At 40.2% G+C, this 16,102-nt stretch overlaps 1 protein-coding gene across 4 annotated transcripts in view; it reads left to right on the forward strand.

Moving 5' to 3' along the window:
- Positions 1 to 16,102, forward strand: part of LAMA4 (laminin subunit alpha 4) — a 133,727-nt gene that overhangs the window by 56,102 nt on the left and 61,523 nt on the right. For 3 of the 4 annotated variants that reach the window (XM_012753124.2, XM_076003046.1, XM_012753123.2), the window contains exons 6-10: positions 283 to 497; positions 2,484 to 2,579; positions 4,097 to 4,248; positions 6,352 to 6,462; positions 13,371 to 13,482. In XM_012753124.2, coding sequence (XP_012608578.1) covers positions 283 to 497; positions 2,484 to 2,579; positions 4,097 to 4,248; positions 6,352 to 6,462; positions 13,371 to 13,482 — 686 coding nt within the window. The remainder of the gene's footprint in view (positions 1 to 282; positions 498 to 2,483; positions 2,580 to 4,096; positions 4,249 to 6,351; positions 6,463 to 13,370; positions 13,483 to 16,102) is intronic. The other variant, XM_012753126.2, reaches the window with a different exon arrangement.

Raw genomic sequence — 16,102 nt, forward strand, 5'->3', positions numbered from 1 at the left:
CCAGTCCCTGGGATAACTAAAAATGCCCTTACACTAGCCTAATCTAGACACTCCTACAATTAATTGCAGCCCTGGCTGAACTGACGGGCCTACCACACAATGGAGAGGGGTGGGTTCTTAAAAACAAAGTCTGGTCCTATTAGAAATATGGGAAAGTGGGAATGGATTCTGGGAGGGCAATTTGCAAATATCCACAATACCTTTCTTTTATGCAGGAAAAAGGATAAAAAGAGAGAGAAAGTATGGATGCTAAATGATTAAATGTGTGATATTCCGCTTCAGATGTGCTCCTGGTTACTATGGAAACCCCTTACTCATTGGAAGCACCTGTAAGAAATGCGACTGCAGTGGAAATTCAGATCCCAATCTGATCTTTGAGGATTGTGATGAAGTCACTGGCCAGTGTAGAAATTGCTTACGCAACACCACTGGGTTCAAGTGTGAACGCTGTGCTCCTGGCTACTATGGGGATGCCAGGATAGCCAAGAACTGTGCAGGTACAGTACTATAAATACTAAGCCAGCTGCCTGGCCAGCAGGGCCCTCTGTTAATACGGAATTTAGAAGAAGAATTTATCTTAAGAAATAGTGCAAGTGCCTTCTTGGCACTTTTCCAGGGCAATGTACATTCTCAGGAATGTACATTCCAAACTCAACTAGGGATAGGAATTTTTATCTAGGCTCCTAGTGTAACTTAGCTCATGGGTAGAATGAACTAGGAGACATGAACACAAATGAACTTTTGTCTTATTATATCCTTCCAATTTTGATCAAAGTAATAAATCAGACCTCTGTGAATTACCTATCATTGACCAGAGGGCCAAATGAAATCTTGCATGGTTCAAATCAGTTTCCTTACTCTGGACGTTATATCTCCTCTTTCAGTTATGTTTGGTAAAATTGACATTTCAGTGAAATAGATTAGCAAGCCGCCCCCCAATTTCCTCAAATTGTCAGAGTAAATATTTCAAGAATAGTATAAGAAATATTCCTAGATGTGAGTTAGACTGAAATGTACAAATTTAATCATGATTTCTCCAATCCATTTGCTACATAGAGTGAAACTTCTCAGAAGTGAAGTTAAATTGCTTTTCTCTAGGAGTACAGGAAAACTGAGATTGAGTATTTCTTACTCCTATGTGCCTTTGAGGAGAGGTAGGGAAAGAGGGAGGTATTTTGCTCTTGTGGGCTGCTTCTGTAAGAAATCTTCCCTGAAACAAATTTCCACTTGAAAAGATTGAGGAAGTGAAGAGTTTAAAATCAAAGAGGGAATGTGTATGATCTGCAGAAGTCACAATAAAAGTAAACAGGTCTGCAAGAAAGCAATGTGCACAGAGGCATGACACTGAGAATGTGGCAGGAAGGAAGGAGCACTGTGTCTGCTCAGAACAGAGAGGAAGAAAGTATTCATCAGAAAGAGTGTTGACAAAAGCAAAGCCTGAACGGTGAACATTCTGATTCTCCAAACATTTACTAAACTTGTGTTTAAACTACAAAGATGCAGATCACATTTCAAAGAGTAGCTAACATAAGAAGCAATAAAGCATGATCTTTATTGCTGAATGTTTTAATAAATCTGCATTTTGTGGAACATTAAACAGCTGAAATGTAATAAATGGATGTCCCCATGAAGCTGATTTTTTATGATTATTCTGTAAAGACAGTTAAGAGGTGGGGAAAATTCACAATTCCATTTCAGCTTATTGCTAGCTTAGATAGCTAAGGAATTCCTCCGTAAGTATTATTAATACAAATGAATTCCCACGTAGAAACTTAGTGGAAAATGAACAGTCTGATGAGATTGGGTTTTTTGTTTTTATTTTTTCCAAAAGGCCTTATTGAAAATCATCAGTAGATGAATAATGGATTCTCAGGTCTTCTAAATCCATGTAAACACGTTCCTAATTCTTTCCAAAACAGTATTCCTAGCCCTCCCACTGATCGCTATCATTTAGAGGTTTGGAGCCTGCCTTGCCAAGGACCAAGCACCGTGGGAGCCAAGAATTGCTCCTGGGCCTCCTCGCTCTCCCTCGCTGGGCTGCTCCCCCCACACACCTGACAGCGATCAACCCTGGAGTTAGATTTAACTGGAGTATGAGTCTGCAATGAAGAGATGGCTTTCAATTTCGAGTTGAACGATGAGCTCCATGGTCATTTAGTCCCTTGTGAAACTTACCAGGATTTTTTTGGACTCAAGCAATTGCACAGTCATGTCAGAATCCCAAACAGTTGGGAGAGAAATCCTAGAAAACTTAGATTCAGTTTTGTCCAGGATCAGCTGTGAAAAATCTCACTGGTCTGGGGCTTGAGTGAGTGAGGGGTTTAATCGCTATATCGTAGATTCCACAAAGTCTTAAGGAAGAATCTAATTAATCCCCATTGAACAATTGAGGAATCGCTAGCATTTCTAGAAACCATGACGATATTGCCATATTTTAAGCATTAAGAAATGAATCCCTGATCACTTGTTTTTGTTTCCCACAGTGTGCAACTGCGGAGGAGGCCCATGTGACAGCGTAACCGGAGACTGCTTGGAAGAAGGTTTTGAACCCCCTACAGGCATGGACTGCCCAACCATAAGTAAAAATAACAGTACATGATTGACTAACTCCACTTTCCCTAATGTGCTGCAGGTGTGGGATTACGAAGAGCTCTGCAATGTCACTTTCTAGAAACTGCTGAGTCCCCACCCCTGGATTTAACCCTGTCTGCCTCTCAGCCAAATGGACCCTGCACAAAGTACTTGGTGGTCCACTTGATTCCAATTGGCAAATAGGTGGTTTGTATTTACATAGCTCTATTTTAGAAAACTTATGTTATCAGGTCTTTACATTTAGCATCTTGACTAATGGGTAAAGGCAAAGTCAGAAACAACTCCCAATGGCAGAGCTCTTTTTTGCTCCTTTTTTCTATTGTCTCTTCATCTGCTCAGATAATATGACATGCAGGCAATGCTTTACAGCACCCGGGGTAACTAAGATACCAAGAGATTTAAGTGGCTTTTCTCAAGTCACTCCAAATAAGAAGGGGAACCAGAAATATTATGAAATATTCAGGCTTTATGAAATGGAGCTGCCTCCATCAAATCATGGTCTCTTGGTCCATCAAATCATGAACAGTTACACTGGAAATAAAACTTTTGGTTTAAAGACTATTTTACCATTAGGCATCCCTCCCACAAACAAAAGTATCTTGGTCCCTCAGTCCATCTGAGCAGGAGAGATTGATATTACCAATGAATCACATCTTAGAAGATGGCATAGGATGTGAGGCACAAGCTGGCAAAGTTCACCCACTGGTGGAATAAGGTCAGTTTAAGGACATCAAGATGCCTGCCTGACCCCAAGCATATCCCCCACCAGCCTAATGTGCTGGCTGGGGACTCATTTCCTTGAGAGAGCTTGCAAGCCAGACCATGTTAAATTGCAAATAACAAATTAACATATTAACAACCATTAACACTCCAGTCTCCCTTTATCAGTTCTCTAAAACAAAGTACAGTCTGAGGGAACCAGATTGGGAATAGGCAAATTGCAAAAGGTGGTCAAGACAGGTTTTAAAGCATGGTGTGCCATCCCTCCGAGTGGGTCACAGGTGAGGACAGTGGTCAGAGGAAGTCAAATGTGAAAGGCAAGGAGCACTGAGAAGTGCGACCGGCCTCCCCACATGCCCAGGTCCAGCCTGAACGCGGGCACCATTACCAGGTCTCAGGGAGCGACATTCACAGCGACGCGCGCAGACCGCCTTGCACTAAAGTGCCCACCCGCACGGGGGGCGGGGCCCTGGGGGAGCTGAGCCCTCCCTGGGGTGGGGGTGGCGGGGCCCTGGGGGAGCTGAGCCCTCCCTTGGGTGAGGGGACGGCTGTGCTAGCCCCCCAGTGCCGACTGAGGAAAGCTAACAGGGAAGGAGGGGTGTCCAGCTAATAGCCACCCTCACTAAGATGGCACCGAGCAAGAGACCAAAGCCTGACAGGAATAGAATCACAGCCCCTCAGGAAACGGAAAGTAAAAACGTTATTAACCAAGGAAGTGCACGTTTGTGAGCGACTAACAGCGACTTTTGACTCTGAAGAAATGGCATTCCTGCTTCCCCTCCAGGCTGTGATAAGTGCGTCTGGGACCTGACGGATGACCTGCGGCTCGCGGCGCTCTCCGTGGAGGACGGCAAAGCCGGGCTGCTGAGCGTGTCCTCGGGGGCCGCCGCCCACAGGCACGTGAGCGAAATGAACGCCACCATCTACCTCCTCAGGGTACGCAGGGTGTTGTGCCTCGGCTGTGTTTTCGCTCTGGTTTCCCAGACTCGGGCCTCGTCACTCCTCCTGTGCTCTTTTTATATCTGCATCCCATTGCTCTGTGACAGATTGTTAGACCCGTAGGACTAACATACATAACATAAATAATTTCACAGGAAATTATGAAAAGTAGAACGTAACCATGAGCTTCAGTCCAAACCAAGAGCTGCCATCTATAAAAGAGGGTATGTAGAAAATGAAATGGCTAAAATACTAGTATATATGTGCAAAACGATTGAGAGAAGAGAAACACTCTTATTTCCTTGGTGAAGCCATACATTAGTTGTCCAAGTCGTTACCACAAATGGTACCACAAGGCTATCATTACCTTAGCCTCAGTTTGTAAGGCCTTTGGTTCCTCTGGAAGCATCCTTCCCCTCTCTCTTTCTCTCTCCCTCTCCCCCCTCCCACCCACATTTCTTTCTCACACACATTCTCTCTCATTTTCCCACACTCACACATTCAAACATACACACAAACCTTGTTTCTCCTCATAGGCTTACCAGTTAATAAACAAGTTAAAGGCAGCCAACATAGTAGTAGTAGTAGTACAGTTGATCCTGTGTACTCATGGGTTCTGCATCCTCCGATTATGCATCCTTGGATTCAGCCAATCACAGATGAAAAATATTTTTAAAAAACAATACAAAATAACAATATAATAAAAGTAATACAAATTAAAAACAGTATAACTATATAGCACTAACATTGCATTAGTATTATAAATAATCACTAACCATTAGTAATTAGTAAGTATTCTGGAGGATGTGCATATGTTATATGCAAATACTGCATCATTTTATGTCAGAGACTTGAGCATCCATGGATTTTGGTATCCAAAGGGAGTCCTGGGATCAATCCCTTACAGATACAGAAGGATACTACAGTGTCCTTAGATATTTAAATTTTACGAATTTTGTTTCCCCTAAATCATAGACTTCCAAAAATATTTAAAAAAATAATAATATCATAGTTAGCTGAGAAGACAATAGAATTAATACCAGCACATTGTTTTACTTTATTAGTCAGTTTAGCATAAGGATTAAGAACACAGACATTGAAACCAGATTGCTTGTGCTCAAAGCCCAGCTCTGGCACTTACTAGCTATGTGACCTTGGATAAGTTATCTAACCTCTTTATTCTTCAGTTTCCTCATCTGTAATTAAGGATAATTATCGCATCTATTTCATGGACTGTTAAATAATTCAATAAGCTGATATATGTGGAGAAGTTAGAACAGTATCTAGCATAGTAAGAACTCATTACTTTTTGGAAGAACAAATGATATCACAGCAATGGCCAGATATTTAAAAGTATAAACCAAAACAAAAATTATAAAATTCTAGCCTGAATGAGATCTTAGTGAGCATTCAATTCTAAATTTAGGAACTATTCTTGTCTTAACTCACCTATTTGGACACATAAGGGCACTAATTCTCGGGGGAGTCACTCAGATTTAGGCCTCTTCATACCACTCAAATCCTCTTTCCTCAAGGGCACAATGTCAAGAGAGATATCATTATAGCTGACAGGAGGTCAGTGCCAAGATTGAAGGGCATACTTGAAAGTAATCTGAGTAAAGTTACATTTAGACCAAACTCCTCAAAAATGCAAAAGAAGGAAGCAAGTGATCTTAAATATGAAGACGTTCTCTTTTTACACTAAAAAGAAGAAAGTGAATTTCTAAACCTTATTTACATTGATCCTGGTGGGTGGATCAGTACCTCCAAGGCCTGACCAACTTGAAATTGTAAAGCTCAGACACCCAGGGCCACCACCAGTCTATATTGTGCCTTTGTACAAGTTAGAAAAAGGTGCTCTCTCCCCACGGCCAGCCCAGCCCCAGGCCAGCCATCTCTAACTTGGTGAGTGGACTCCCAGAATGGCAGCCCCCTCTGCAGATCCTACCCCTCGCACCAGCCTCTAGCAGCCTGCGGACCCCACTATTTTGAGAAGAGAGGCTCACATTTTACTCTGAGTCATCTTACACTGAGTTTTACATATACTTGTGTTATAATAATCATATCAGCTGATTATTTTCAAAACACATTTTCCCACAGACGAAATTGTCAGAAAGAGAAAACCAGTATGTCCTAAGAAAGATCCAAATCAACAATGCTGAGAACACGATGAAAAGCCTTCTGTCTGACGTAGAGGAATTAGCTGAAAAGGTATGTGTGTGTTCAGTTTCTGGGACAGTCTTCAAAGAAAGGATTTAGCTGATGTGAGCCTGGCTAGTCACAAACGACTAAGGCTTAACACAGCCTAGAAAATATGCAGTGACCCATGTGCCTTAAAATAAATCAAAGCCAGACCTGTGGAGAAAGTGAACATCATCTCCACCATCTCTTCCATGTTCACTGGGTTTCTTGAAAAACTAGGTTTATGGGGAATTTTCTGTGTATTTGCTGCTGGTCAATATGGTCGATGTATGTTCAATTAGGATAGTCATTCAGCTGTTTGCTTAGCATTTTACATCTAAGAGCTATAGAGCATCCAGAAATAACCTTTATTTTATAGAATATAAAATTTAAATGTTGGCTAAAAGATGCATTAAGTCAGCAGTCCCCAACCGTTTTGGCACCAGGAACTGGTTTCATGAAAGACACTGTTCCGCAGACCCTGGGGGATGGGGGACGGGCAGGGGGATGGTTTCGTGATGATTCAAGCACATTACATTTGTTGTGCAGTCCAAACCTGCACAACAAGTAATGATAATCTGTATTTGCAGCCGCTCCCCAGTGCTAGCATTAGATTCCCATAAGGAGTGTGCAACCTAGATCCCTCACAGGTGCAGTTTACAGTAGAGTCCGCGCTCCTATGAGAATCTAATGTCACCGCTGATCTGACAGAGTTTATGCTCTGATGCAAGCAATGGGGAGCAGCTGTAAATACAGATGAAGCTTTGCTCACTCGCTGCTCACCTCCTGCTATGTGGTCTGGCTCCTAACAGGCCACGGACCAGTATCAGTCTGCAGCCCGGAGGTTGGGGACCACAGTGTTAAATGACAAATAGAAGGAAAAGGAATTGTTCTGAAAGAGCAATTTTGCTCTTTGGCAGGAAAAATTACTTCCATCCCTTATTTTACACCATAGACTAAAATAAATTCCAGGCAGATTGAAGAATATAAATCTCAGATCTATAAGAAAACATAACTAATTATTAAACCTTGAAAGGGAATAATAACAGTATGCTTAAATACAGTATGAAGAATTACAATAACAAGAGATGATAAAGTTGACATGATAAAATGTCAAATACCCAGTAAAACAACCAAATAAACAATAACAACAAAAAAAGCCAACTAGACAAAGAAAAATATTGAGGGAAATATTATTTGTAAAATCTGTCACAAATTAACAAGAAAAAAATTAAAATATGAGCAGAGTCAATGTGAGACTATTCAATACATTCCCCACCAGCCCAATGGAAAAATATCATCCACCCTCCATCCATCCTCCATATGAATCAAAAAACTACAAAGTCACAAGGCACCATATTTGACATATTAAAATGTTTAACACATTTTTTTCCCTAATGATGCTCCACCAGTGCTGGCCACAGTACTTTGGAATGGCTGCTTTCAGACACAGGTGTTTGACATTATGAACTATCAAAGTCCTTTTCAAAACAATTCTCATGCTCTACAAAAATAAAGGTTAAAATTACTCTGATATTCTCTTTTGACCTTGTATCTCCTAAACTTTTAAGAAAGTATGCTTCTAAAAATGTAAATTACTTGAACCATTGAAGGAGTCATCTACTTTGAAATGCATATGAAAATTGTGGCCTTGTTCCTGTGCAGTGGTGCATATTTATCCAACCACTAGCATTTGAAGAGCCGTGAAATCTCTTAAGTTTCAAAGGAAATGCCAAGGAAGAAATCTTTGTGAAAACTCAGTTACTACGTTTTCGTATCAGATATGGCTGGAACTTGCTAAAAATGTCTTAATTCTTTCTTGTGGAAAGAATTTTCAAGAAAACATTGGAGGAAATATTTTTACCAAGATTAGCTCCTCAAACAGAGTTACAGATCCTTTTGTTGTACGATTTTCCCACTTCTAATGTAAGTTAAATGCAGGTTTTTTAATAATGGGGAGGAAATAACCCACATTTGAAAGTGACATCACAGTAGAAAAGGCTCCTTGGCAACCAGAACAGGCCACCAAAGTGGAAGGTTGATGATAAAGCTACTAGGAACTGTCGGCGGGCTGTTTCCATCAATTTTTATTGAAGATATTGTTCTTCTGACTGCAGTCCTGGTGGTGCAGAAACCTGCTGAAACATTTCAAAACAAATGCCCAGAGCTGGTCTTAATGATTTCTCAAGCATCCTTCAAGCTCTAAGGCTAGAAAAGTGCATGATTGATTCTTAGAAAGATTTAAGGAGAGCTTTGCCTTAGAAAGCCTCCTATCAAGAAAGTCACTAATATTTGACTTTAAGTAGAGTGAAGGAGTTCATTATGTGTTCCCACAGTGATAAATATCAGACTAATGTTGCCTCTTGAACTTGACAAGTAATACCTCTGTTTGCAAATTACCTGCCACATGGATCTCATGTGACCTAAATCTCATAAGTTAAATGCACATAGTTACTAGTTTTGTCCCAACCTCCATATCTAAGTCCTCCAGCTCCCTTTGGGATGTCCTACCACCCTTTCCCACTACCCACTTCTGGAAAGCCCCTAAAGAATTCCCATACATCTGTTCACAAACAGCTGGTACTCAAAGGGCCTCACTCTTGCCACTGCTGATCATGTCTATAATGATAATACAAAGATCATGCCAAGATTCCATTCTCCTATGTTCCCAGAGCCATAATGCTCAAGGTCAGAGTGGTCCTGGGCTACAAGCAGAGATGGAGATGTGGCCCTCTCCCAATCTCAATGCTGCCATTTGCTATCTGGTCTTCAAGGTCCACTGGAGAGCCTGGAGTCACAGGGCCCAATCTCCAAGCATGGCACAGGAGGTGCTGCACTATCCCCTCTACTTCTCCACCTTTTTCATCCCTACCCTCCTCCCTACTCCTTCAACCACAGCAAAAGCTCCCTGCATATCCACTCATGCAAAAAGATCTTTAAAAATAAAAGGAAAGTAGGTTATCTCCAAGCAGCAAAAGCATCTGAGCCTCATCTCTAGTCCTGACAAAAATGCAGTATGAAAATAAGTACAGTTTGCCCTCTGTATTCCTGGGTTCCACATCCATGGATTCAACCAACCATGGATCAAAAATATTCAGAAAAAAATTCCACAAAGTTCCAAAAAGCAAAGCTTGAATTTGCTGCCTGCTGAGTACTATGCTGAATCCATGTGAATGAAGTGATGTGCAGGCATTGTGTTAGGCATTATAGGTAATTTAGAGATGATTTAAAATACATGGGAGGATGGGCATAGGTATGGTGCAAATATTACCCCATTTTATATAAGGGACTTGAGCATCCATAGATTTTGGGATTCAAGAGGGAAGAGGGGTTCTGGAACCAATTCCTCATGGATATCAAGGGATGGCTGTACATGTTTCTATTTCAAAAGAATTGCTAAACACCTGGTATATAACAGTTATTCTAGGTGCTAGGGATACTGAAATGAATATAACAAGGCCCTGCTGTCAAGATGGTCACAGTCTAGTAGGGAAATAGATATGTAAAAATGTAATTCTGACACAGTATTTAATAAGAGAGACATGGTACAGGCTACAGGGTAACTCTAAGAAAGAAATCATGACCAAGAACTCACAATTCAGCAGGGATACATTAGAGAAGGCTTCTCAGAGAAGGTGAGTACTGCCCTTCTCTGTATTGAGAAAGACTAGGAGTTTCTCAAGTGCTTCCAAGCAAAGGATAAGCGCTACAAGAGCAGAGAGATATGAAACAACAAGTATGTTCTTGGGAATAAAACCATGGCCTTGGTCTTGCAGAAGATTAATTGTAAGGCAAAGAGCAGGAAATAATTATGAAGATGTAGTTAGAGGCCAAATCATGAAGAACTTTGCCCACCATGCTCAGGAACGTGTGGTCTTCATCCTGTGGACTTTGGAAGTCATTGAAGTCTTCACCCAGAATAATGAGCTGACCATATTTTCATTTCAGAAACATTTCTCTGCAGTATGGATAAAAGACTAGAGAGTGAAGACTCTGAATTGTCCAGGCCGAGGTCATAGGACTGTCTTAGTCTAAGATGGGATTAATCAGAACCTTTAAAAGCTCTATACTTCTGCTCAGAAGCAGGATGCTGGTACTTTAAGATAGGAGTCTGCCAGCATCCTCATTCTCTGGCAAATTAATAAACTTCTCTTTTCTTCACTTCAAAAGAGAAAAAGACTCCAAGGACAGGACAGTCAGGAGACTGCCACAGTTGTCTAGACAAGAGAGTAGTTGATTGCTATCTTGCCTTCATTTGAAAAGGATTTGCAGAGAACGGGGATGAACTGAGACTGTGGTAGTGGAGAAGAAGAAGAGAGGCCAGAACAGCAAGTGGAACCAAAAAGACTTGGTGACCAGTTGGAGGTGAGGAGCAGTGAGAAAGGAAGCTCTGTCTCAGAGAAATGGATGACTAAGACTGAAAATACAGTCTGGACATGATAAGAGTGAACACCCAGACGGCAACTAGAGATTTGGGTCTGCAGCTGAGAGGACAGATCAGAGTTGGAGAGGTATTCGGAAGTCATTAATATTTAGGAGGTAGGAAACCCACAGAAGTAGATATTACTGTAACAAATTCTGAAATAACATACCAATATTCTAATTATCAGTTTGTCCAGGACTTACCTTATTTATGCTTGTGTTCCAGAGTAATTACTAAAAGTTCTCCGTTTCGCTCACAAAAAGTGTCCCAGGTTAAACAATAAAATATATGTTCACCCTAGATATTGATTATCACCCTCACTTAATCTGGTTGACTTTTTAAAATTAATATTCTAGGTATATTATCCTTTACATTATAAAAAAATTCTTGCTGCTTTTTATATCAAATATATACAAGGAGAATTTACTGGAGAGGTAAGTAAATGACTAATCCATTTGTAAATGTAAACCACCAACTGGTTTAGAACTGTAAGGTAATTTTTTAATTTCAGCATTTCTTAAAACAAGGCATACCTGTTTTACTATGCACTCATATCATTTTCCTTCCACAAGAAAATTTACAGAAAAAAATGAAACATTCAAATAAGGCATCATTACATATTATAGTCGGTAATTTTATAATTTAAAGTAATGGATGTTTGCCTTTGCCACTGCCTGAGTCCTATATATAGTATGTCAGTATTTATCTCTATCATCTAGCTAGCCAGCTAGCTAGCTATCAGCTATCCATCCATCTATCTATATATCAGCGCCCTCTGGTGTTTTTCAGAAAGAAGAGATTTTTTTTCTTATAGGTATGACATTCTCCAGCTGTCTTTCATCACTTCAAAGTTTCCATCTAAAAAATAAGTTTAATGACACAGAAATAACAAATAGATGTTTTCCTTGAAGGATGAAGCCAAAGTCAAAAATATGAGTGTTATGCTTTGCAAATATAACTCAATTTAAACTGGAGCAAAGATAAACTTGTTAAAAATTTTTAAAGGTTTGTCATGTTTATGTCTATATTTTTTTAAAGCAAGGAGGAATGACATCAAGAATAAGATTTATTTTATTTTCCGCATCATCAAGTTTTATATGGCCATAAATATTGTTTCTCTGGGAAGCATTAGAACAAGCTAAGAGGAGGACTGGAGTTGAAGGAAGAAACACAATGACTCTGAAGGCAATGTCCATTGAAAGAGCCCACAGTTTATGAAGGGACTGATGGCTGCATAGGGAGCTTCATGAATCCAGTGGCACTTCTTTGTATGGAGGGGATGAGTGACTTGCCTGATAAAAAACCTCTGGGCAAGTGTTTGCTATGATACTATTTATACATTCTCTTTCTTAACCAGCTTAGAAGGCCACTGGCTCAGGTTATACTTGAGAAGTGTAAAAATATTCCAGGTAAAATCATAGCTTAATCCTCTGGGTACAACACTGGATGAAAGGAGAGACGTTTGAATTGGCCACTTCCCTACCCTGGGGAGACTCAGTAGGATGGGTCTACCAGTGCTCTGTGTGGCAGATCAGCCTGCAGCTGATTCAGATACTGCAGCACTTTTTTACAGAGCAGAGCTGAGGAAGCACCAGACAAAGCATTTACCAAATGCCAGACTGATGAACTGTTCGTCCTCTTGCCTATAGCCCATGAATCAGTATTTCTAATCCCAAAGGCAGTACATTCCCCGTGCTGTATATACAGACCAGTTTCCTGGCCTTGAACCATTTCTGTGCTCTTGGATGAGCCTCAGTCCTTGGCCACACACACAGAAACACACACATGGATATACACCCCAACACACCCTTTCTTCAGAAGCCACATCTGAGTTGGGCTTGAATTTTGACAACTGCTATTCAAGAGTTCCGAAAACAGAAGCTCCTAAGTTGAGAGAATGGAATCAGCTTCTTGGAGAAGAACTCCATTCACTGCTGAGCCAAATCTGCTCCAGCAGTTATTTGTACACAAGTGCTATCGGTGTTGATGGGACTTTGGAATAAAGCACTGAAAACAGCATTTAGCCCCGTGAGCATAATCCTTTAAATCTCTGTGGCAATTCAGCAGTGGTTGGACCACCCAGGAGCCACTGGGAGCCTGGTGCATTTCAAGGTCTGCCTATTTTCTCCATAATTTTCTCTTTGAGTCTTTAAGCTCTTTTGTCAGCACAGTGTCAAAATGATCAGCAGACACGGACAAGTCCCTAGTTCGGCATCTCAAGATACAGTAAAAATTCAAAGGATAAACAATGTATGAAAGGCAGTTGGCTAGGATTGAACCAAGTGACTGGTGACACAAGATACCATCTTCTTTTACAGCATTCTGTGATTCTAAAACTAGACATCACATCAGCCTTCGTTCATGATTTCTGGGACCATTTTGTATGTTATAGAACCTTCACATGCCAGGAACATTTGTGTTTATGGAATACATGATGCCCACCCGCCCCTACATGCACATATACAATGTTTGTTTCTCATAAACTTAATCTAGTGTTTGTATGGATTATTTGTAGGAAAGTCAAGCCTCAAGAAAGGGGCACCTAGTTCAGAAGGAAAGCCTGGACACCATTAACCACGCAACTCAGCTTGTAGAGAAAGCCCATGATATGAGGGAAAAAATCCAAGGTAACTGTATTCTCTTCTGGTTCAGCTTAATGTCAAGGAAACACTGGTGTTATTAGCAACACTAAAAATAATGGCCACTGTTAGTATTTACTATATACCAGGAACTTGCTGTTAGAGTATATAGGTTTAAACTTGTATAAAGTCTTCATTTCATGCTTGTTTATCTGGGATTTCTGAACACTCATCCCTACTATTTGTTGGTGTTCGAGAATCAGTGTATAAAATCATTCCCTTTCTAGGCATTTCACAGAAGTAGAATGACAGAATACCTTTCCAGCAGAGGAGATTATATGCTGTGGCGTTTCTAAAGTGCCAGAGTTGAGTAAGAGTCACAGATTTTTTTTCTCAGTTATTTGCAGAGAAAACATTGCTTTAGGAATAGCAACAGACTGTCGGCTAATCCAAATCCTCACAAGCTGTTTCTATGATGCTGTTTCCCAAAGGCCAGGCAGGCAACATTCTGGGGTCGCCAGCGCAAAAGTAAAGTGGGGAAGGGGCTGTGGGAAATGTCTGTGCCCTAAAGCATTGTGACAGCTTGTACCTCCCCTCGTGGAGGCTTACTTATTTGTGCCCTAACTTCAGATAAGTGCAGGTTACATCTTGCAGACTATCTTAATAGTGCACTAAAAGCTGGCCTGCAATTTACCAACAGAAAACAGGAGACTTCATTTGTTCTAAGATAAAGAGTATTTCCATGGGCTACAGTCTGCTAAGGTGTAATGTCCGCGTTTCTGTAGTTTTTATTATACTATATATTAAGGCCTGATGACAACACCAAGTGCATCTCAGGGCACAATGGCAGTAAAGGGACCCACCATGGGAGATTCATAGCTTCATACTGAGGCATCGGGGCATATCCCAGGCAAAGGGGTTTATAAAGCCAAGATTAATCACTTGCCACATTTCCTTTGGTGCCTCTAATAAACAATAAAAATAAATGGCATCCATTGTAAACACTCCTGACTCTCATCCTCACATCCCCTCCCATATCTCATGATTTTGCATTTAGTGTTAAAATGTTCTTTTCCTATAGCATTTTAGAGTTACTATTGATTTGTTCAAAAAGTAAGATTGAACCTAGATTAGATGACCTCATCCCATTAAAAAATAAATGCTCCTTGAGACAGCGAATAATGCCAGGACCCTAGTAAGCCATTCAGAGAAGATAATTCACTTTTGCTGTTTAACCCAAAATTTGATTCTGAGATGTTTCATTTGGAATGGATCTGAATTCTCTTATTTGACCCTTTAAGCATGAGAAAGGATGAAAAAAATACAAAAGAAATGTAAAAGGCAACAATAATTTCCATTAGTTTTTACCTTTTTAAAATATGTATGAACAGTCTCCAAAGACCAAAGACAAAAATGTTATTGTCTATTACTTTTATTTGCTTTTTCTAGCCTGTACCACATATGGCTTAAAATAAAATAGGCCAAAATTGTAAATATAATATTTACATCAAAATGTGAAAGAATTCAGCATTGTAAGTACTAGAGTTAAGGAAAAAAGTCTTTATTTAGTTTATTTCAGGAGTTAATATTTCAGACTCTGCTTGAAAAATGAATGTTTAATTTCTTCATAGTTATTTTTTAAACATATCTTAATATTCCTATAACTCTTTCAGTCATATTTATAGCATTGAAAACTTCTCTCCCCATTTATCTCCCTTCCTTCAAAATTTCACAGTGCTGTACAACACCGATTGTGTGTTATTTCTTATTCCCAACCATCTCTAAAATAACTGCTGGTGACCTTCAAGCTATTATCCATATAAAATACAACCCTTTATCCTGGTATGATTTATGGGATATTGGTGTTTGTTTACCCATCTTGTCTGGGCAACCACATAGATCATAGTAAACCACAGACACACAATTTCATTTATGCCAGGAAGATAAAATGCTTCCTCCCAGAGCTGCCATAGGACAAGGTGACAAATACACACTTTTCTTCTGATCCTATGTAGTAGGCAGGAGGGAGTCAGAGAATCATCCCAGCTCTGCTAGCATTTAGACTGGACACCTAATCCCTTTGAGCCTTAGTGGTACCTCCAGTTCTAAAATTCTCCACCCATAAGTAGAATGGCCCATCTCGACAAGCAGTCATACCGCAGAAGTCAGACAGCAACTGCCAAGAAACAAATATTAATGAGCAAGAGCTCTCAGCATACTATAACAAACCCCTATTTTATATCTAGTCTGTAAAACAATCTGGAAGACTAATTTGGACAACTAATGATTTGCTCTCGTTTTGGCTTAGAGCTTTGGTCAAATCTTTGTCTGAAATATAATTCTACATAGGACAGGAGATATCTCTGAATATTTTCTCCAAGTTAAGTATTTTATATAAAGCGTTGATCAAAGACCCTAGATTTGTGTGCCTTAAATATTAAGGCACAATACTTACTGTTAAATATTAACATTCTCGAATCACTGTGGAAGCCAGATGCAGATGAAAGCAGTGCAGGCTTTGTATTAGCCAATTCCCATTCTGAAGACACCGCAGGGGAAGCAGGGAAGAGTGATTGCCTCGGGTTTTCTCCTCCTTGAAATGTGTGATGAGCCAGACGAGGACACTGGCACTCACAGCATGAACGCCAGCACAGCAGGCCATGCTAAC

The sequence above is a fragment of the Microcebus murinus genome, chromosome 5, assembly GCF_040939455.1.
Source record: "Microcebus murinus isolate Inina chromosome 5, M.murinus_Inina_mat1.0, whole genome shotgun sequence".
Classification (NCBI taxonomy): Eukaryota; Metazoa; Chordata; class Mammalia; order Primates; family Cheirogaleidae; genus Microcebus; species Microcebus murinus.